This window comes from Paralichthys olivaceus, chromosome 13, assembly GCF_024713975.1.
Source record: "Paralichthys olivaceus isolate ysfri-2021 chromosome 13, ASM2471397v2, whole genome shotgun sequence".
NCBI lineage: Eukaryota > Metazoa > Chordata > Actinopteri > Pleuronectiformes > Paralichthyidae > Paralichthys > Paralichthys olivaceus.
In genome coordinates this window covers 4849166-4871836 of record NC_091105.1, presented here as the reverse complement: position 1 = coordinate 4871836, position 22671 = coordinate 4849166, and the positions used below count along the sequence as shown (strand labels likewise).

The 22671-nt window shown below is 44.1% G+C and overlaps 1 protein-coding gene across 1 annotated transcript in view; it reads left to right on the top strand.

Annotated features, from left to right (window-relative positions):
- The first annotated feature begins 8506 nt into the window (after positions 1–8506).
- iglon5 (IgLON family member 5) overlaps positions 8507–22671 on the top strand; it is a 98203-nt gene continuing 84038 nt past the window's right edge. The window contains exon 1 of the mRNA XM_069537430.1: positions 8507–9153. Within this exon, the coding sequence (XP_069393531.1) occupies positions 9093–9153 (61 nt within the window). The 5' untranslated portion in view covers positions 8507–9092. The remainder of the gene's footprint in view (positions 9154–22671) is intronic.

Sequence of the window (22671 nt, the reverse complement as noted above, 5' to 3'; positions counted from 1 at the left end):
TCAATTCTGCAGCACAAGATGCTTAGCAATGCCAGCCACATCCAACCAAGACATTGTTCCAAAGCTCTGCAGAGGGAGAGCCCCATTTGTAATGAGTGGCAGCGGAACGCAGAGTGTGATAGAGAGCGACATGGAGAAGGAGAGAAAGAGCCAAAAGATGGAGCGGGATGAGAGTGGATGAGGGATAGTGAGAGTGGAGTGCAGGACTGCGTCAACGATAGGAGGTGGTGAAATCAATTCTGGATGAAATGAGAAAGATTGATTTGGGAGTGAAACAAAGGAAATAGTGACAAGGGAAGGGGGGGGGGGGAGAAAGATGGAAAGATGTCAGAAGAGATGTCACTTGAAGGTGACTGTGGGCCACAGGAGGAAGTGACAGACCATTAAAAGAACACTAAAACTGTTTCATGGTCAGATATTTAATGTGTCCATCAAGAATCAAGCTCTCATAATGTACTTTTCACTCTACTGATGATTTTTTTCCCATTGTAGTTTCAGTTTGAGGTTCATTAAGTATTTTTTAATCTAGTCTAATTGGATCTTAAGCTCTGATGCGCTGCCATCATTTATTAATTTGTTTAATTTATTGTAATAATTAATGTGTCTATTTCCTTTCTCTTTCCTAATAGCAATATTACTTTTCCCAGTGTTTGTTGGGATGAATGAGAAGAAGAAAGACCATTTGTTTGCTTGTTAAACTGCAGGCGGCTTTATGTTTTTGACATCGCATGCCCTTGTTTGGTTTTTCATTTTCTTAACCGTAGGAACCTTGGTGATGCAATTAATGGAATCCTTCAGAAAGTCCCAGATGGCTGTACGTCATATTAAAATTGTACATACATGTGTTAATAATATATGATGACATATCACTCTTTTATTTACAATATTTGAATGCAAAAAAAAAAAATCATCACCATCGTCACTATAAGGCGATCGTGTCTTTTTTTAACCCACAAACACGTCATGAAAATCAGGATAAATGCTAATTCCTGCATTGGTACTAATGATCATCATTGGACATAAATCATTCGGTGTGGAATCATTCAAGATGGATGCAATTTGTAAAGGGAGCTAGCAGCGTTTAAAGTGGAAAAACATTTTCATTTTCTATTATATTTTTATATGCAGAGTGATTTATTGAGCATTGGTTCTGCAGAGTTCTGTTTTAGGCCCAGTACAGTTTCATTTTCACATATATACAAACATCTTAATTTAAACAATATTTTCTCTTTCACTTCAGCTGTAAAAAATTGAATGTTGGTCTTTAACTCATTCACTCTACAATATGCTATATTTGATACTAAGGATTAGCTACTTCCAGGTTTTACACATTCGATTTTGAGCTCGTCTAGAAGTTACACATGAGTGTATTTGTGTATCAGCCTTATCACACAAGTTCGTTCTCTGTCAGTTTGTCTGTCTGTGGCCCTTTGCTCTCCCTCTCTCCTCTCCCTCTCTCCTGCACTCATCCATTTACTCTCTCTTTAACACCTCAGGCAAAACGCGAGGTTGCTATCCTCATTAACCTCCCTGCCTCTCTCCAGCTCACCTCAGGCCAGCCCCACCTTAAGCTGCACTCATTACTGCTGAATCAAGCTGGGGAGACAGAAGCTGAAGCTGGGAAGAGCAGAAAATAAGAAGCGGGGGATAGACAAACAGTCGGCTGGAGAGGGAGGACCGTCATAATGGATGACAGAGAGGGAAATAAAACGAGGCGAGACACAACTGTAAACAAAAAAAATCAAAGAAAGGCAGATAAAAAGCAGCGATTCTCTTGTGGTTGAATGAAAAAAGGACAAAAGAGATAGAGAAAGAGGGATGACAGGGGCAGAGAATCCATTAGGGGGAACTCAGGAGTGGCTAAAATGATGTGTGAGCCAGTCATAAGCAGACATGCTCACAGCTTAAAACTATGGCACTTGGCATGGTTAGCCATGATAGATATCTACTCTCAGAAACCTGTTATTTATCACTGCCACATTTCTGTTGGTTGTGAGACAACCAGAGTCTGACTGGACTGAACTGCTGTTGTGGATCTCGCTGCCGCTGCCTCACAGCTGAGCCGGAGTTCAATAATCCCTACAAACATATCATGGATTAATGAGTTGCTGCTTGGAGTGCAACAGTTATGATTACAAATGGATGCAAAAGTGCTCTTGATGATGATGATTTTTTTCCCTCTCCATCTCTGAAATGTTCTGTTTTCTGCTGCCCATTTCTTTTGAGATCTATGAGATATGCAGGTGATTAATGGCAGAGGGAATGTTCTTGAAGCACTATCATTAAGAATTTTTTAATTAGTAGGGGGTGGTTTGTGGAGTGAGACGCAGCACTTATTCCTGGACCAAGGGAAAAACGCAGCAAAGCCTCGCCCTTGCGGCCAGGAGGCAACCAGTGGACGCTCACTAACTGATGTGGCATGAAACACGACCCTCAGATCTGACATCGGCCTGCGCTAATAAAGTAATTATGCTTGTATATGTCATTTCACCTCTACAGGCGTGTACCAGTGACTTGCATCTAGAAAGTCAGACCGTTGCGGCGATGGAAAAATTTGATGGAGTGGCGAATTAAAAAAAGAACAGAGAATGGCAGTTGCATTTGGAGAGCCATAAAACAGAGGGAGAGGGAGGAGGAGAATGAGAGGTAGAGAGAGAGAGGGAAAGAGCGAGCGAGCAGACACGATTTAATTCCATCATCTATTACAGCTCGACTCGTGGCTTTGATCTGGCTTCAAGGCCGCACTCTCTAACGCGCTCAGGCTCCATTCGTTTCTTAAAAAGGTGACTCTCCCTGCACTGTTCCATCATTCTCCATGAACATATGCCTGCGTCCGCCCACACACACTTACGCTTACACACACTCATGCTTTGGTTAAAGCAATTAGCAGCCTTGACCAAGATAGAGTAAAACATTTATACTTTGACTCTCAGAAGGGAGAAACGTTTTTTGCCGATATGTTTTTCTCTCTGTTTTCTTCAAATCTCCATTTACTGAATCTCTTGCAAGGGTTTCTTTGACATCTCCTCTTGAAATTCAGTTGCAGCTCCTCAATTTCAAGGTACTTTACAAGCGTGGCATGTTGCAGCAGCAGCAGCAGCAGCAGCAGCAATCAGCGGTGTAAACAACTGTGCACTTAAAGTCGATGTAACAACATCAACTTTTGAGGCGTTTACAGCGAGGGTGATATCAGCAGTGGAAATGAACCAAATTAAAATATCGTGGCTAATACATCAATTGTCTTGAATTAAGAAATGGACGCCTCTTCCCTTCATGACTTTCTCTCAGTTGAGAAAGTTTACCAAGGATGAAAACTGATTAAATTTCAACAGCAGGAGCTTTAATGTCACTTGACCCCGTCATCTTCTTCCGACCCACCGCTCTGTTCTTTTTCCATCTCATCCTTTTCACGTCGATCAAGTATCCTAGCTCCCAGCCCCCTATCCTTCTGCCACTGATCCAACTATCAATCTCCATCCATAATCCCCTACATGAATCTCCCATCCAATTCCCCTCTCGTTCCATCTGCAGACCTCCATTTCTCCATGTGGGCAGGGGAGCTCACATCACAATTTCCTCTAAAGCTTCTCCCTTTCTTTTCCCTTCTCATCCCATATCTTCCTCTCTAGCTTGTCCCCTCCCTGTCTTTCTGCTTCCTTGCACCTCTTGGGATAACATAATTCAGAGGACAAGCCTTTCGAGACCAAAGGCTGCTCGCTCACTCTCCCTCCATCCTTCTCTCCTTCAATCATTTCTCAGTGAGGTTCTCCGGGGGACAGTGATTACAACCAAGTGACTGCCGCCTCTGCCATGCCAATTAATGCGGGGGGCTTTTAGATAGAGCAAGGGGAAAGAGGGAAAAAGTGTCTGCGCCCGCATCTCCATACATTATCATACTAAACAGGATGGTGGGGATGTCACAGCCCAACTGGAAGCTCTACAGCAGACACTTCAGGGACAGGTTCCCATGGCCTCCCAAGTCAGACATGTTTGCATAAAGTGCACTGCTCCCAAAAACAAGTCTGGCAAGGTGTCCTTCTGTGTTTGTCCTTAGAGTCAAGGTGCCAACATCTGACATTAGAGTACAGGTCTGCTTTATACTCACTTTGGATGGAAAATTACTCTCATTTCTGCTCAGGGACTAAGTTTAGCCTGAAACATGTGCACACTTATGCTTCATCTTCCATTCATTTCTTATTCTCCACTGATCAGGGCTCGGGCCACGGAGGTAGCCCACATAGTAGGGGGTACCAGGTGTCCCACCCCCCAGCCAAGCATTCTCAGGCCAGATGGGATATGAAATACATCCAGCAAGTTCTGGGTCTCTCCCTCGTTCTCCTTCTACAAGGAACCCAGCAGGCGTCCTGACTACATGCCCCAAACACCTTGACTGTCCCATTTCTACTCTGAGCTCCCTCTGGATGTCTGAACTCCTCACCCAATCTCTAGGGCTGAGTCCAGCTATGGAGAAATCAAATTTTGCCTGCTTGTACTTGCAGTCTCGTTTATTCAGTCTCTTCTCCTCTGTGAATTACCACCTTATCATGACAGAGGGATTTTTATTTCCTGGTGAACCTGGGATTTGTGTTGTCTGGGGAACCAGCCCCCTAGTGGGATTTGCCAAGGCAAAATGGTCCCAGACAAAACCCATATTTAAAGGCAACATGGAATTTGTGTAACCTCACCCAGAAAAGGGAAACCGGGGCTCGCTCCTGGAGCCTGTAGCCACCACCACGTGGACCCACCAACCATGGGGAAAGGCCTTTAGGAACAGTGCTGTGGAAGACAAGAAATTCCATCTTGCATTCTTTAAATAGCTGCAAAATACAGTTAACTTTCAATTAATCTAAGTGCCTCACTTTTCCTTCCCTGCAAAGTAATGATGCATTCACTGTGTATCATGAGCTACAGCAAAGCCCCAATCACTGTGACTTAACACTCAAGGAAAGAAAAAAAACATCTTTGCTCCGACTTCACCATGACAGCCCGAGAAGCTTGTTAGGTCAGGGCGGTGGGACAGACTACAAGAAAATGGACACTCAGTGAAGTCATTAAACACAGAGACGATGACAGTATAACACTTTTTTTTGCATTTGAATCAATAAGTAGAAAAACGGATTTTAAAGAAAGTCTGCTGCAGCCGAGACTAAAGGTAAAACCAGCAAATCTACAAAAGGTCAGCGCTCTAAGATGACTACTCTAATTAGTGTTGCCTTCGGGGGGAAGAGGAAAAAGTCTCCTGCTCTTCTGTGAGACCTGAGAGGCTTTAGTGCTGCATTAGGTTCCATCCACTTTAAACATTACTGCTGGACAGAGGCGCTTGCCTTCACTTGTCTTTTGCATTACTTTGCCTTCAGCCAACGTCTTTAATTTGGTGAGCAAGCTAACACACACACACACACACACACACACACACACACACACACACACACACACACACACACACACACACAAACACACACACACAAACACAGACACACATTTCTAACTAATTAAACTTCCCTCTGCCTCTTGTCCACTGACCTTCATTTGATTATTTTTTGGTTTTCTTTTCAAGTATTTCTCTTTCTCTAAACATCTTCTTCCAGCATGTAGTCTAAAATCAGTGTCCACCATCACTCTCTGTTCAATGATTCTCAGTATTTCCAAGTCTCCAGAATCCCTCCGGTTCAGCTCGATGCTCATATTAATGATTATTAGATGGATGACATTTGAACACATCGCACAAGACGGCAAAGACGACTCTTAACTGACGAGCCAGAAGATATAAAGCAATAAAACTAGCTCTTTTCCATTCCTGTTTATTCTAGCCCTGGGCATTTACCATACAAAACCTATGATAAACCCGTTCAGATGGTGAAGATGTCACTGCACGTATAAAAAAAAAAATCCACAAGGTCTCAGTCTGCAAGCATGGAAGCACATTGGGATTCAGCCTATGAAATCCACCTCAGCCTCTTTGCAAACCCGCTTCCCCTGCGCTCAGGATGTCATACGGTGTGATGGGAGCTGCGAGGTCTGAGGGTAATTGGCTTTGTAAAACCTGAGTCAAAATGCAAATTCGTGTCAACATTTCAGCAGGTGTTTTCTCCATTCATCGAATGACTCGGAACAACGCAGTGCAAACAAACTGCAACTTGTGACAGGTCTATAAATAATATCTGTGAGTACACGGGAACCCAGCTGAACCACTGATTGCAATCATGAATTCTATTAATGAAACTTTGCAAACTGAGCGCACGGTATGTTTTGCCGGGATCAGAGTTTTGAGTGTCACGCAGAGCCGGTGTTTCTGTGCCACTGTACAATAACAGTCCTGCGGCGAACACTCTAAGTCCAAACGAAGAGGAGGAGGCAGAGGAGGAAACGCTGATTAGACAAACAGCATACTGTGCTAGGCTTGTTTTGAACAAACAATATAGTTACGGGTGTATAAGCCATGTTGAATTGGGGTTTCCCTCAGGCCGAAGACTAAGCCTGTTCTCTTTATTCACTTACTTGTAATGTCAATTTTGCTATTGTTTGTGTGCTGCTCTGTTGCTGTTATCTATCTATCTGAAGGTGAAATTTAAAATATGATGAAATGAGCCGGAGGTTAACATCGTCAACACGACTCCTGATTCACACCAACATGTCAAATTTAATTACGAGTGAGTGATAGGTATTTACAAACGAATCCTTCACTCTAAATAATTCATCTATCCGTCTTCTGGGGCAGATAAGCAGTCAGTTTATCCTCCACTGTATTTATTCTAACTCTTTCCAAAAACCACACACCGTCAAGCAGTGCTTTATTACTTATGCACTCCGCAGCAATAAAGCATTGATTTGGTTGCGTGGAGGATAAAGAAACAAGTTAATCTGTCATAAATTGAATAATTCACCAGTTATAAGAAAAATAATAATGTTAGATATGCAGCAAATTCTGTAGGAACAGACCTGGTGGGCACCGTGTGTTTCTGACTGAGGGGTTCCACGGATATGATACAAGATGACTGTAAGTCATCGGCAGGTTTTTATTCTGGAAAGTTTCACGGCTAAAACCAATCAGCTCATCATGCAAATGGTCTTTTGTTGAAATAAAATCTTTATACTATAGGCAACTGCGCGTTTAGCATCTCTCGCAGCCCAGAGAGTGAGCGACAAACATGTTTATGAATGCTTCATAAGTACTTCCGCATAAATATAAACTGTCTTCATAATAGGGTTTATGTTGCCTGCCATTAAGTCAACAGCAAGATCAGATGGTGTGTTTTCTGTAGGGTTGTTACAATCTGTCCTGTCTGCCCACAATGTACTGCCGGTTCAACAGATTATTTGAAAAACCAACATAAAATGTCAAAAGCTGTTTTCAGACAGGCTCTGAAGTCTGGACATTTTCCTGAAAAACTTCAGAGATGCTGTGGGTGAGGACGCAAATGTCAGAGTCAGTTGCTGCAGACATTTTCTGGGACATCTCCTGCCAGAACCCTGGGAAAAAATGAGTGAATCTTTTTTTTAATAATGTTTTCTGTTGTTGTGACCTGAGCAACCTCTTAATGATGTTTTCATGTGAAAAGCAAATTGTGATGTTGACACATTTAACTAACGATGTACTTGTTGATGACTCGAGTTGTGGCCATGGAACTTTCTAATGAAACACAATCTACCAAACTATATTGCTTGATTTGATGACAGTGGAGATCACTGTTACAACATCATTCCAAAATCTCGGCTTGAGCTGGTAGAGCAGCCGTGTGTCAATGTGTCCTCGAGCCAGACACCCAAATCCTCATTGCTCCTGTGTGAATATGAATGGGTGAATGAGACATTAAAGCACTGTGATTGGACTAGAAAAGTCTCCCCCATAACTTAGCTGTAAACATTTCAACTGGGAATATATCCATCCACTAAGAAAGGCCCCATCTCAACACACATCCAACAAATCACTCATATTTATCTGCCCTTCTCTGAGGCATCTGGATTTGTTATCATCGCACTCTTCAATTCAAGTTTATCTTTTTTTATTCGTCACGTACACCTCGTGTACGGGTGCAGCTTTCCTCACTTTACAATCTTCTCCTCCTCTGCTCTGGCAATATTCATTATCCTCAGTTGAGTAACATCTGCTCATCAGCAGCGCAACCTGTCACTCTTGTCTCCTCCTCGTTTTATCCAAAGTCTCCAAAAATACGCGCGCACAGGAGACCATATGGCTCCACCTGCCCCTCACTCACCCCCTCCACCTCTGTCCCTGTACTTATTATGCCTGCTTGTCCCCCTGTGGACTGTTTTCTCTCTGAGTACTGCAGCAACACCGGACTGGCTATAAATCACATTGCATTATCACCGCGCCGCGCTTCGCCTCGCTCTTCGCCCGCCCACCAATGCCAGGCCCCGATTGGCCGGCGGAGGCGCACCGTACGCGCACCGTGCGCCTCCGCCGGCCAATCGGGGCCGGGCATCGGTGCAATCGTAAATCCCGCCTCCCTCCCTTGGGCTGGTGATTGGAAGAGAGGCCCCCCGCTCGAACCGTCAATCAAGCTCTTTTCTTGTGCGCCTCGCGTTCAGTGCTGCTGGCTGCGACGCGCCGAGTGCGGAGCGACGAGACGCGCTGCATACCAACAGAGGCACACGGGAGCGGACTAATTAAGGCACAAGCGGCGACTTGCGACCGGTCAGGACGCGCAGACCTCATCCCGTTCTCTGCCCAAACAACATCTTCTTCTAAAGTCACTGGACAGAAACAGATTTACCTTCTCTGCTCGTGCATTTTCTAACATTTTCTCTTTTCTTAAAAAAAGGCACAAACTATAAAGTGTCTGGGATTTCTGTGTTTTTTTTTTCTGCTCTGATATTTTTTTCCTGGCTGAGAGATTCTGCACAGAAGAAGATAAACAGCCCACCCCCCTTCTTCTGGTCTCCACCATCAGAAGGAAAAGTGAAGACTGGTGTTTTCCTGTCACATGTAGAAACGTTTGGACTATTGCTGCTGACATCCATCCACTGGCTCCGTGTCTTCACACACAGATTGTGCGCAGCGGCTCGATAAGAGGAGGAATACCGAAGCATCTGGCTGCAATAACAAGCAGAAAATCAATCACAACTCCATCATGGGCTGCCCCCTCTTGTGGAACGCCTTCGCTGGTGTGATCCTGGTTCTGCTGTCGAAAGGTAAGTTCTTACGAGCCACTTTGCCGATGCTGTCTCTCCACGCACGCATCCTCGCCTTTTCATTTTTCTGAAAACGGCGGTGGAGGTGAATACTAATGATGAGGATGAGGAGGAGAGGAAGGAGGTGAAGGATGTGGGGAGGGGGGGGGGTCTACCTGCCTGTGAATCACGCGTGTCCGCGGTGCCGCTGCGCTCCAGCTTTCCATTTGCCCACGGATAGATAAAAATGAGGATAGCGTCGGGAGTGGGGGGGGAGGAGAGAGCAAGAGATGCCATGTCCGCGTGCGTGAGCGCGTGCGTGAGAGCGCAGCGCCAGGTTCATCTCCAAGCCAACCTCGTGGTTCAGTGATGTGCGCGACGGCTGCTGCATGTTAAGCTGTTTACTATATGAGAGAAAAGAAAATAGACTCCCACCCCCATGCAGTCTTTGGTGGACATTCCTTTACGTGTGTGTCCGGTCTCCCACGCACACTACGCACCACCAGTGCAAAGAGAGGATGGTGGTGGTGGGGAATGGGGGAGGGAGGGTGTAAATGTCTGTGTATGTGCAAAAAGCAAAGCAGACAAGACACATGAGAGAAAGACTGCGTTTTGTTCTCTCTCTTCAAAAACCAAGGTCAAGAGAGACATGGAGATAAATGGTGATGGATGGACAGTTGGGGGGGTTTGGGTTTTGGGGGGCGTCAAACACGAACTGACTGACTGGGTAGTCAAGCCCTTGATTGTCTCTTTTATCGCTGGCATAAAACATCTTCCTCACAGCTCCAGGCACGAGGCAAGCCCGCTTCATTCATCTGCTCTTAAGATGTCTCCACTTAAAAGCTTGAAGCGCCTGTAGATAACTTCACCAATCGTAGGATTCACGTGACGTTTCAAACTGCTTCATAATGAGTTACACCCACAGTCAGTGTAGACGTGCTCCAGTCGTCCACAAGAAACATTAACCAGGGAATATTCAAAACCATTTCCCATTTTTCATCATGTCAACCTCTAATATCCACCTCATGCACCATGGGATGTCCCACCCTCTATTAGTTCATGGTATTCTCACTGTGCGCAGTAATCACCCCCCCCCCCAGCCCATCTAGCATGAATGCTCACACACAAATACACCTGGCTCAATTAGTCCTGCCTTCTTCCTCAGGGAAATCAGTATATAAATAAATTACTCCAGCCCTTAATAACAATAATTGATGTGTCAGTGCAATAAGATGTGAGGTTAACAACCTGCAGACGCAGGGGCTATAGCCTCCTGCTCGTGAGCTCCTTTTGGGCAGGAGAGCCCAGCTGGTCATGGTTGGCTCACCACAGCGAGGCTTTTCTCCGCACCAGGCAGAGAGCAGACGGACGGCCCTGCAGGACGCACACAGCCCACAAACACAATCGTCACAGCGCCGCTCAGATCCAACCCCACAACCGCATTTAGTCTCATTTCAGGCCTCCAGCCCTCTGAATTTGTAACCTGTGGGCTCTGCGCCGTGAAGGAGTTACCAATCATGCAAGCCACAATTGAGGAGTGATTGGATAGGAGGATGGGAGCCGTGCACACTGCAGCATAAGTTCATCTTTGTGGTGGATCTCACCCGTCGCTCTTAGTTGCTGCAGGTGCACAACATGTCCATCTTTAAGGTGGACGGCATGCATTATAAAGGAAGAACATGGCTGTTAAAAGGGAGCTATCCACTACTTGTTAAATCATGCAGCACTGGAATAATCCTTTTTATCTTTGCCTCTGAGAGTCAGGCTAGTGTGGTATGTGGTTGCATAAACGCTTCACCACCACAGTTGAGCAGATTGTTTGTGAGTTATTATAGGCTGCTTAATGATGTATAATACAAACTGACTGTATGGCTTCTACAGTATTTTATTCATCTGGAGACAGTTCTTCCTCTTGGCAGTGGTTATCACTCATTTAGCCACTTCACATTATGCAGGACAAATATTTATTAAGGGAGAGAGTGTGGCATTTTATCTTTAATGCCCTTAGAGAGATTGAAATCTGTTGCAGACCTGTGCCAACCACGTTGAAAAAGACTTTTCTGTGCTGTAAAACACCATTCGGCCTTTCAGAGGTAACAGAGTGGTTTGGAGGGGACGAACCATAACCACATGTGTGATGTCAGCTGCTGGCATGCCATCACACCTTTCCCTTCCTGATTTACTCTCCCTTTTTCTTTAAATGTCTGAGAGCCGTAACTCAAGTAGAGTGGATGGCCAAGTGCCGACTCATACATAGAGTAAACAAGTATATGCCCATATCTGGCACACAGCTGTCTGCAATAAATCAAAACCTGTTTCATCGATGAGACCAGACACGTGCTAGAATTTAAGCAATCTACTCCTTTATGGACGTATTTCTGTTGTGACACAAAGATTCATTGACTCGGGGAAAAATGAAGATGACAAGAGAAATTGCTTTTGCCACATGGGTCACAGCAGAGGACGGTTAAGGTTATAAAACATCATGTTAATTCTGAGTTTTGATAGTTAGCCCTGCAGATCTCCAATCATGCGATTACTGCAATAGATCCCATTGTCACACTATACAGAACATATATTTCTGTGATATGGAAACAGCCCGGCAGATGGTTCTTCCCACCAACAATGAACTGTCACGATGGAGGTTCTGGAAGAGGAAGTGTACAGGGTAGGAACACAGGTGAAAACAGGCAGGGTCGCTTTGTAGCCCACCATTCTTCTTGTTTCAGCAGCATATGGGGGCCAAGTGGGGTCAGTGCGCATTGCAAATGTTAGCATGTAGCTACCCCCCCTTCTTCCCTGCTCCCTCATAGACACGCACACACATACACACACACTCAACTGGATCACCAGCCTTGGCTTGAGGATGAAGAGAAGGGGGATGCCAGCATCAACAGATGCCTTGCGCTCCTATTCTGGAGGGGCCTCTGCTTTTTCTCCCTCCCTTTGAAATCCATGTTCTCTGTGTGTGCTGTTGTTCTCCGTGTTTGGCTTAGAAATGCTTTGCCGTTTTTGGCAGGTTTCTTCTATCTGCAAGTGTTGGACCGGGTCTGGATTTGGTCTCAAGAGCCTTGGAGACAAGGGTTGGAGGTTTAACCAGCCTGGAGTGTGTCTGTGGTCTGAACGTTTCTCTCTTGGGTTTCACTTTTTCTCTCTCATTGGTGTGTGGTGGCCTGTGGTGCGGTGTATTCAACATACAGAGATAGCGCCTTGAGGAAATGCCACTGTGCTTTCACCTTGTTCTGACAGGGATGGAAGAAATGTGTGAGGTTGGTGTTTTATGCAAATTCAACATCAGTCATCAGAGAATCGATTCTTGAAAATTAAAACACCACCCAAGGAAAAACAAGACGGACTCCACCTCAACCAGTTCCATTCAGTCTTTATTACCCCACATGAAATATAGCCTCGCAGCAAAAACAAACCCACCGAAGACAGTTAAGCAAGTTTAAAACAACAATAGGCGCACAGACAATAGGGCAGTAAAACAGGGACTGTCTTTTGGATAACTGCACAGAGTGAAAATTAGCAGTAAAAAAGAAATGTTTGAACCTATTGCACTGAGAAGTTTATACCTCTGCCTTGAAAGAAGACTCTTTTTGAAGGGGTGGCAGGTATCAGCAAAACCAAATGACCAGAACAGAGAGTAATTCGGAGTTGTATTCATTATTGTGCCCTGAATCCGTGGGTTTCTGCAGCGTTTCCAATTACAGGCCAGACATAGATCTATAACCTGTGAGCTGGTGACCCCACAACCTCCTGCGCTAGAGCTGAACTCTGCATCTCATATCTCGTGTTAGCAGCCCCTGTATCTGGTCAGCGCGGTGACCGGGGGGGGTCACGGGCTCAAATCCTTTGAGGATGGTTAGCCTGTGTGTTGCCAAGCCGCTGCCCTTGAGATTTCTCCTGTCGGTTTTGATAAACACTTCACTGGGCCTCACATATTGGTTGGGGGGGTTGGCAATTACATATAGTGTCAGTGTCATAAATAATGATTACAGCAAGGCTTGTTTGCAATTATAATTACAGTTAATATATGGAGTTCAGTGTAATGGAAAGGAACTGGGACCGCTTTCAACCCAGGACAGGTAGTTATACCATGTTTAATTACTGTAGTAATTCGCTCTGTTACAACCTCCCCTCGTCCTCCCTGCGTCCCAGTCCCGGCTTAAAGACCTGTGTCAGTCCCGGTGTGGATATGAATATGAACTGTGGGTTCTCAGTGTAACAAACGAGAAGGGTTTATATTTTATTTAGTGAAGGGGAAGGCTCATTCAAGAGGGAGCAGAGTGGCTGTAGAGGCAGGGATAAGTGGTGGCTCATGTACTCACATCCTCCATCAGCCCACGCACCTACACACACCCACACACAGAGAAGTAAATGTATGCATGCATACTCTGTGGTATACTACCTTTACTTCGACCACTGGGAAGTATGAATTCCCACCATTCCCCCTCTGAAGGCCTGAGCAGTAAATCAATGGATGGCCAATGGAGCAGAGCCATGAGGCAGAGGAGGGGACGTCTTTATACATACACACCGCAGCACAGATATTAATACGTTTCATTGATTTCTATTCGATAGTGTTCGTTTAGGGAGGGTCGATGATGCCTGAGCAGATTGGAAGGCTCTTCCCGTTGGTTTCCAGGGCTTCAGCACACACGCTGCAGGGGTGGGGGGGGGGGGGGGGAGGGGAAAAAACAGATGTTTTCTGGTTTTGTAATGTGCAGATGTTTTACATTTGAGAAAAATGTTCGAGGAGGGAGAGAAGAGAGAGAGAGAGAGAGAGAGAGAGAGAGAGAGAGAGCTGTGTGATTTTCTTCCTTCTATTCTTCTTCCTTCCAGTCGTTTTTTTGTGCCAGGGAGTTAGCATCATTGGAAACACAATTCAGATTAGTGCAGGCTGCTTGTCCTCGGGGAGCCGGCAGGGACGAGGGTCCCGCTTCTCTCCCTGTCCTCATTACCAAAAGACAAGGAGCTCGCCGGCAAATCAATGGAAAAGGCTTAGGCACTAATGCAGGCCGTGCCTGGTGATGGGACTTAGCTTTGTGTATGTGTGTTTTGTCTCTGAGTGTGTGTGCACGTGTTTATATGTGTGTGATCCTTCCCTCTTGTGTGTGTGTGTGTGTGTTTGTGGAAGTTTTGTCCTACAACACAAAGCTGGAGAAAAACATTAGTTTCAAGTGACGGCTGAATCACTCGCCATTGGACTAATCTCAAAACTCCTGGTGAACTGCCCTGATATTCACCACGGGGACGCACGATAGCACGCAAGCTCTTTAATTACGCAGAGATAACGTCAGATTCATCAGTGAATCCATTTAGTCCAGTGTCAAAACTGTTACCATTATAATTATAATTGCTCAGGGCATTGTTGCCATGACTACGACTACTACTACGACTACTTCAATAGCCCGCAGATGTGTACAACTTGCTTTAAAAAGAGCAGCACCTTGGTGTTTCCTGTCAACAGCCCTCTGCAGCGGAAATAGGCAACAAAAAAAATGCTGAACAATCCACGTGTCTCATTCTGTGCCGCAGCTGCTCTCGCTGTAGCTGATGCTGCCGTTGTTCTCATATTTGCCTTCATCCCCACCCTCGCACTTCTTGTTTTGTTTACACAGGTAAAACTACTGGGTGCAACAAATGCTAAATAATGGTTTCATGTTGAGGATTTTCAGCCTCCGCCGCCGCCCCTGACATCTCGTGGCGCTGGAGGTGTTTCTGGGTCTGTGCGTCGGGGAAGGGCGGGCAAGAGGGAAGAAAGGGAAATAAATAAAACTGAGGAAAACAGATCAATAAATATTTCAGTGGCTGCTCCCTTCACAGACTCCTCCTGAAGCCATAAGAGGAGGAGAGAGAGAGATAGAGGGAGGGATGGATGGATGGATGGATAAAGTGCACGAAAGATGGAGAGAGAGGGAGAGAGAGAGAGAACAGGGGTAATTGTGTTGCAGACTCTCATTCACAGTGAGCCGGAGAGATGGAGGGTGAAAGAGAGAGACAGAGAATGGGAATAATTGTGTTCTAGACTTTAACAGACAGAGAGAGAAGGACCGAGTGAGGGGTGGAGAAGTGACGCAGGGTGCGCTAACGAGCACCACATACCAACATTGTGTCCTATGGGAACAAAAAGACATGAGAGGCCGGGCCCCTGGACTTTGGCACGACATAATAGTGATTATAAGAATCTCGGCTTTCACATAATTCTAATTCCTGTCAGGAGTTAGCGACAGACCGTGTGGGTGTGTAGTTTGCGCAGCGAGCAGCTCTAAATGATAATGAGTCGGCCAGCGGTAGAGACGGACAAACACGTTGCTATGAATCAGGCGTGGCCAGTGTCAGTGCAACCACACTCCAATCATCAGCTGATGAGTTGGCATGATTACATGCGACGCGTGTAGTGTTGTATGTGTGTTTAATACGGCAGGAGGAGAAAAAAAAGACAGGGGGAGCTCATGATGGAGGACAGGCCGGAGAGATGAAGGAGTTATGAAAAAACGATTGAAGGGGGGCTGCTGGGAGGGAGCGAGGAAAGAGAGACAGATGGCGTGAGGCGTGGAGGAGGGACTCAGAAGAGCTGCAACAGGCAGCGATCGAGATGGATTGATATCGCAGGCGGATGATTGGGTCGAATTAAAACATGGACGGCTTACCCTGCCAATAAAAAACTATTTGGGGTGATTTTGCTGTGAGTGGGAGTAGTGAAATTGTGTCAGGGTCACTTGTGTGATATTGCGGCATTAAGGAGCTGGTGCTAATGTGATATGCCGCTGGTTAGGGAGTCATTCCAGCAAAGCAGCACACCTCTAATAAGATGTTCATGCAGTGCGCCCACTGGTTTGGAGACTCCGCAGGTTACATGATTTAAAATTGTCAGCATGTACAGCACAGCTACCTATTAGCAGGAAAAAAAGCGTGCCATGCAAAACCTTGGACGCTTGGTGGTTAAAAGTGTATTTGCCCTCCACTCGGAGCTTATGTGATTTAACGATATCCCACAATTCACCTCTCCTGTGCCGGTGGGATTTTCTCATAATAAAGTGGCCGCATAAGCTCGACATCCTGACAGTAAAGACTCAGTTAGTCAGAATTTCACTAAGGACTTAGCTGTGACAGCCCCACACATGCACCTTCATCTCGGGCTGTTTTCCTGCACGTGTTCTGAAGCAGAAGATCACAGCAATGTTTCCTCTAAACAAAATATCACATTCGTGACGCTGTGATGCTTTTGTCGTTAGTGGGATGTTAGGTGAGATTTCATCAAACGTTTGTGCTAAAATAGACCATTAATTGGGTTTGGGAGAAGATGCTGCCGTGTTATTGTGTTATGATATTTCACTAATTAGATTGGATAATGCTAAAAGCCTGCGCTGCACATCCCACTGTTGTAACGCAGTGAGTGAAATTCCATTAGTGCCTGGATGTGCATCGGTGTTGCTGCACAACATTCAACTGAGAAATTATTTAAAGGCATTTCAAGGACGATGTTTGCTTTCAAACTGTGCTTCAGTCACATTTGCTTTGTTTCTGCACTGAAGGATGTTGGTGAATGAGTCTTTCGTGTTGTGTAATATCATTCAATTTCAAAATTCGGCTCAAAAATTCTATTAATTATTTTCAAATACGTCAGTAAACTATTTTTCTTTCCTGAGGGCAGGACACAATATGAACAAACTGTCGTTATTTCAATGCTTTAAGTTCAAGACTTGCACATTTAAATTCTAATCGAAATTTCTCATCGTGTCATCCTTGCGTTGAGCTTGTGTTTACTCGAAAACCTTGAGATTCACCTCTAAAATTAGCAGGTTTTTTAAACTTGTGAACCCACAAAAAATGTCTTTCCCATTGCCATTAGAGGAGTTTTCTCACCTCGCTGTCTTGCCAAATTAGCTTGTTCACCGGGGTGTCTTGATTCCATCACTGCCGATCAGATCCGGAACCAATTAAAACCTGGATCTCTTGCAGAGTGATTTGACCCGGGAGTTATTGCTAATTTAATCCATTCCCGTGCAGACAAAAGCCAGATGTTGGTAATGCTTTGACCATTGGCTCAAGTTGCAGCAGTTTTTGCAATAGTGGAGTACATGTAAACATATCAATGAAAACTGTTGCCTGAAGCAGATATTCCCTGTCGTCCATTGTTCTGAGTTAATGCTATGTTTGATATACTCATCAAATACAGTGCTGGAAGCTTCAAATAGGTTTAGCACATCAAAACAAACATTTTAGTAACCCTCCCTTCGGAAATGACTCTGTGAAATCATTTTGTCACAGCAGCAAAACATCACACTCTCTCCCTATCAAGGGGGTACCGGCTGTATCGACGTGACCTTTATCTGGCCAGCAAGCCTCCGAATCCTATAAGAAATGATGAAAGTGTCAGAAAAGGGCAATTAGCTGCTTAATGTTGGGCAACAGTACTCTAATATAACACTTTGCTGACAAGTCAATATCTATACCTGACAGCAACAGCTGTACTTGGAGACACAGCAAGAGATATTGGAATTGTTGACATGATTTTCTTTATTCAGGCTCCAGTGAATCTGATATTCTGTAGTTTTATACAGAAGAATATCCTCTGCGTAGATAGACAGGTTGAAAAAACACTGTGGTAGTGATGGTTTCAAACGGTGGTATATGTATGTAAAGTTTGGTAGTAATGATGTGATGATTAGATTCGTTTCACATTGAAATTTTGTCGATTAAAGACAATGCGTCTGACGTTGGGTTGTTGTCAGTCCAGTGCGTTTCAGTGTGAATGGAGAAAATCAATGAAAAGGTTCATTCTGTTCATTTCCCCACCACTGTTATATCATTATGGTTTTTACAGCCTCCTTAAAAGAACAAACGATGGCTCAACTAGACACCGGGGAGACAAATGCAACATCCATGAACAATGATTCTAACCAAAAACAAATCAAAAAGAAATAGTTACAGGTCCCAGCCAACAATAACAAAAGACGGGGGAAATACTGAGTCAGCCACGCAATGGGCCGTCGGACTCAGCTCACCCAATGTTCCTACAGACACACATCCTGAGCAATATTTTAAAGACAACCACAAACAGGACTGAAGTCCTCCCTCCACGACTACACAGTACTATGAGCCAAATGAACGTCCTCATTGTTCAAATATTTTATCGTCTGAGGTGAAGACTGCCAGCGAACCACTTTCAATTATTTTTCTCCTTTTGTTTAATGCTTTCTCGATGGCCTGCAAGTGGTCAGGAAGTCTGAACTATCCAAAACATTTATTTTCATTGTGCAAACAGCCCCAACCATGGTTTAGTTTGATACCGAACCAAGACCACCTCTGGTGCGTACCTTTCACACAGGATATTTTAGTTCTGACTAAACTGGAAAGTCAGAAGGTCCGACACGAACAAGACAGGCGTGAAAATGCCTTAAAAAATGTTGCAGTCTTGCAAAACAACAAAACCAAATCGATATCAGACTGATGTCGGAGCAGGACCCTTAATATTGAAGATTTAAATCAGATATCTGAACCTCAGATGATAAACAGCTCAATTCCACACTTGTTATTAGGCTCCATGTTGCACTGTTCATGGTAAATATCAGCTTTTCAAACCTTCAGTAACATTTGTTTGTTATTTTGGCTCTGACAGCTTTAATCAGAATTGATTTGGTTGCTGCAGTGAGGCGGATAAATCAGACATGACAAATGTGGGGCAGACAGTGCAGGTGTTTTCTCAATCAGGCCGATGTGACTCATCCTCTCATGAATCCATCATGTTCCAGCCTCACTGACACTGGTCTTCTGTCGAGATTCTTTTTGTGATGAGACAGAAAAAAGTGAAACATTTCAAAAACTTGCATTTCAATTCAGCCCCGCTGAGCATTTATGAAAAGAAAAATGTTGGAAGGAATTCTGCTGTTGCTATTGATTTTCCTTAACTAGGCTTTTTGCTTCTTTTTTACTGGTTTTGTTTAGAGATTTAATGTGAAGATTTGTGATAATGGGAGACGACTCGCCTCAAGGTTCAATTATTCCAGACAGTGAAAACAATGACATTTACTGTATGTAATGGATTTCACTTTATTAAAACGTGTCACTATAACTTAATATAAAGTGCTGAATATGATGCACTTAAGCAAATATGTTTGATGTCATTTATTGAACGAGAAGCTCTTTAGCCAGTTCCTGTCATTTAGTGCCTCATTTCTGCTCCTTGCATCACAGCGAGGTTTTTATTATGAAGTATATAGATGTCGGTTGTCAGCGTTTTGACAGTGCAGTTTGATGCAGCGCAGTGATTTTCTTTTTTTTTTTCCCTTCTAAGCAAGGATCTCTAAATGAGCAGAGATTCTCTTTTATATGTGCTGTTCAGGCTGAAAGCAAAGATGGCACAACATAAGTTGTCAAGCCACATAGACGGAATAGCTTTGAAATACTGTGTTAGAAACTGCAACATTTCTTTTCAGAGGACAGTAATTACACAGTCAAACATGAAGGGGATGGAATTGCATTACAGTAGGATCCGCATTCATTATAATATAAAAGGAAGCCAGTTCGTGTTTTATAAGTTATGCTTTGCCGCTCACCCCTGGGACCCCCCGGCTTTCTCACCGTGCCCCCTCACCAGTTAATACCTCCTGCTCGCAGCTCACACTCCCGAGACATAAGCGCACGACCTCAGGCCATCTATCTGCTTTTTCTGGGGCAGCTTGATGCCCACAGGGATATGGACGTAGGTGATAGGAAGAGTTAAGAGAGTTGTCAACTTCCTGTGCCTGCGCTGACCTGGGGAACAACTCAAATCGTAAAAAGAGCTGCGCCTCCCCTGCTGTAGTAAAGCCACTGTAACATCCTCCCTTTGCAGCAACATTTAAGTGAATGTCTGCAGATGTTGATTCTGTACGACCAGGAACAAGCTTCACAAAAAACATTAACCGCCAATATGAGATATAAATAAAACCAAACCACAAATTTGATAAGTGAGATATCTCCAACGCCTCATATTTGGATTAAACTTGACACATGATGCTCACAGTTGGTCACATGTTTATTTTTCTGTGTAAAAAAATATGTGAAAACACTCACTTAGTATTTTACCCGAGGGATTCTTGGTTAAAAACACCCACCAACCATTGCAAAGATCCAAGTTTGATCACTGACTGTAGTGATTCCAGCTTGGCTGCATGCACTCGCCATTGAACAGATTTTAGCGTCGGCTGGTGGGACGCCAGTGAGGGATCCGTGCGTATCAGAGTGCACAACTTCAGGGAATTGGCAGTGATAATGAAAACAAGCAAAAATATGCCTTTTGGAAAATTGCATGAATAGTATTTCTCATGCTATACCTCTGAAAAAGTTTCCCCGGACTCTGTTACAAACTAGTGACTTTAGGGTGGCACTGAATGGATTCATCATGCATGAAGTGCGGGGAAATGATTAATCGTGTTTGTATGAAGGTCAGAGGGAGGAAGAACCTGTAATGGCTCCGGCATTAAAGGGAGTGGATGGCTAGAAGTACCCAGCATTACAGGAGGTAACTGGCTGGGCTGGAAAGGGTAAAGCCTCTCACGGGATGCACTGTGTTGTGCACAAAGGATGGATGAGCCAGAAACACACCGTATGGAGCTGTGCTGGCTGTGGTTGGTTGTTTTATTTATTAGCTCTGCCAGACTTGTTGCCACTTTCATTTCATGCCTGTGTTCCTCCACCTGCATCTTCCGTTGAAGCTGCAGATTTTAAGTTGCTTTAAAACTCCAGCTCTGCCTCAAACTGCTGGAATAAAATCCAATGAAGAAATACCAATATGGCATTTACTTTAATAACAACTGATTAGTAATATGTTTAATTTTCAAGCTTTTGATCTTGTGCGCACACTGGCCTTTTGATCTCATATATTCCCTTTCAGATATTACGGGCTGCATCATTGAATACAGACGTGCTTTGATTAAATCCAGATTTGAGCAGCAGAGTCACAACATAACTGAAGCTGATTTACTCAGCAGTCCTTCACTGACTAATATTAACCAACATCATGTTCTCTAGCATGCTAGCTTTATTGACTAATCTCTATTTCCAAAATATGAGACAAAAAAATAAAAAATAGGATCAGAAAATCAGCCGTGGCCAGAAAGAAGAGTTGTTTGTAAATCGCAGCTTGAGAGATGAGGAGTTAAGTGAGGAGTGTGACCTCTTGGCCAATCAATGAGAATGCGTTTGGAGGGGAGGAGAGGTTTTCAGCTGCGAGCGTTATCTGTCACTGAAAATGATATGAGGGCTAAACCGAGAAATAAGCCCATCTTCAAACATTCAAAGGGAAACACCAAACATTGAATCTTCACCCAAAAACATGTTTTGTTTCTCCAGGTTTCCATAAATAAAAGAAAATGCAACAAGTGTGTCTGCGATCTGAATCCCCACTCGACCTCTTCTTGTATCTGCCACCGGACCACTTACCTGTCCAAAAGATTGATATTTGAGAGACCATGATCCAGGTGCTCAACCCTAGTCTCCTCTAATGGTCCATCAAAACACACCGGGGAAATGGTTTCTCCTTCTCTCTTTTCTCTCATTCCTTCCCCCATATCAAACAGACAGCCAGTAATAAAAGATTCATGCATGTGGACTTTGGGTCATTAAAGAATGATCCACAGCAAAGCTGTTTTTTCACCCTCATAATGAAATCCAATATTCATGAAATGGATTTTTCCTCTCCGCTCTCCAACTCGCTCTAGTCACAGATGTGTGTTTGCTGGTGTGTTTAGTCTGTGTTTGCACAGCCTTGTTAGGCTCGTATGGGTTAATGGTATCCTTAAGGCGCATTTTCAGGTCTCCCAGTTAATTACACAGGGTTGACAGATGACCTTGCAATACATTACCTGTGCAAATCAACGCAGAGTTAGGGCATATCTGGGCTTTTCTAAGATTGGGGTCAGAGTAAAGATCAGTTAATCAAAGCTTTGTTTATGCAAGTACGGTCCGCACCGTACACAGCATCCAGTCAGAAGCAGAGGAACAACATAATCAGATTGGTACATGTGTATCCGACACCTACGATATGCAAATTTTGACATTAAAAACGATTCTGCTAATCATGTTCCTACCTCATCAATCTGTTCTATCCTCCTCGTGCTTCTGTTACGTTTCAATTTAATAATGTTTCAAAGGTTTTGGGGCGTCTTTCATTTGCTGAGGGCTCGACTGGTGATGATTAGTAAAACATAATAATAATAGTTAAACTTCTTACGTAGCAAATTTACAGTGAAAGAAAAGAAGAAGGCAAAAAATAGATATATTTGATACCAATAAATGAAACTAATAGGGATAAATATTGTGGGCGAGGTAAACAAGTGTCGTCTGTTCAAGCCCTCCGTCACCTCTATCCTCTGTTCTCCATCATCTTCAGCCTTTATCTGCCTGTATCGTCAAGACATTATCCTCTTGAGCTTGTCCTCGAAGCCTTAAGTCTCCATTATGTTGCATTTTTCCTTTAGCCTCTATCCTCTGTCCTCTATTCTTCATCTCCTATCCATCCTTCATTCCATATCCTTTATCTCCTATTAT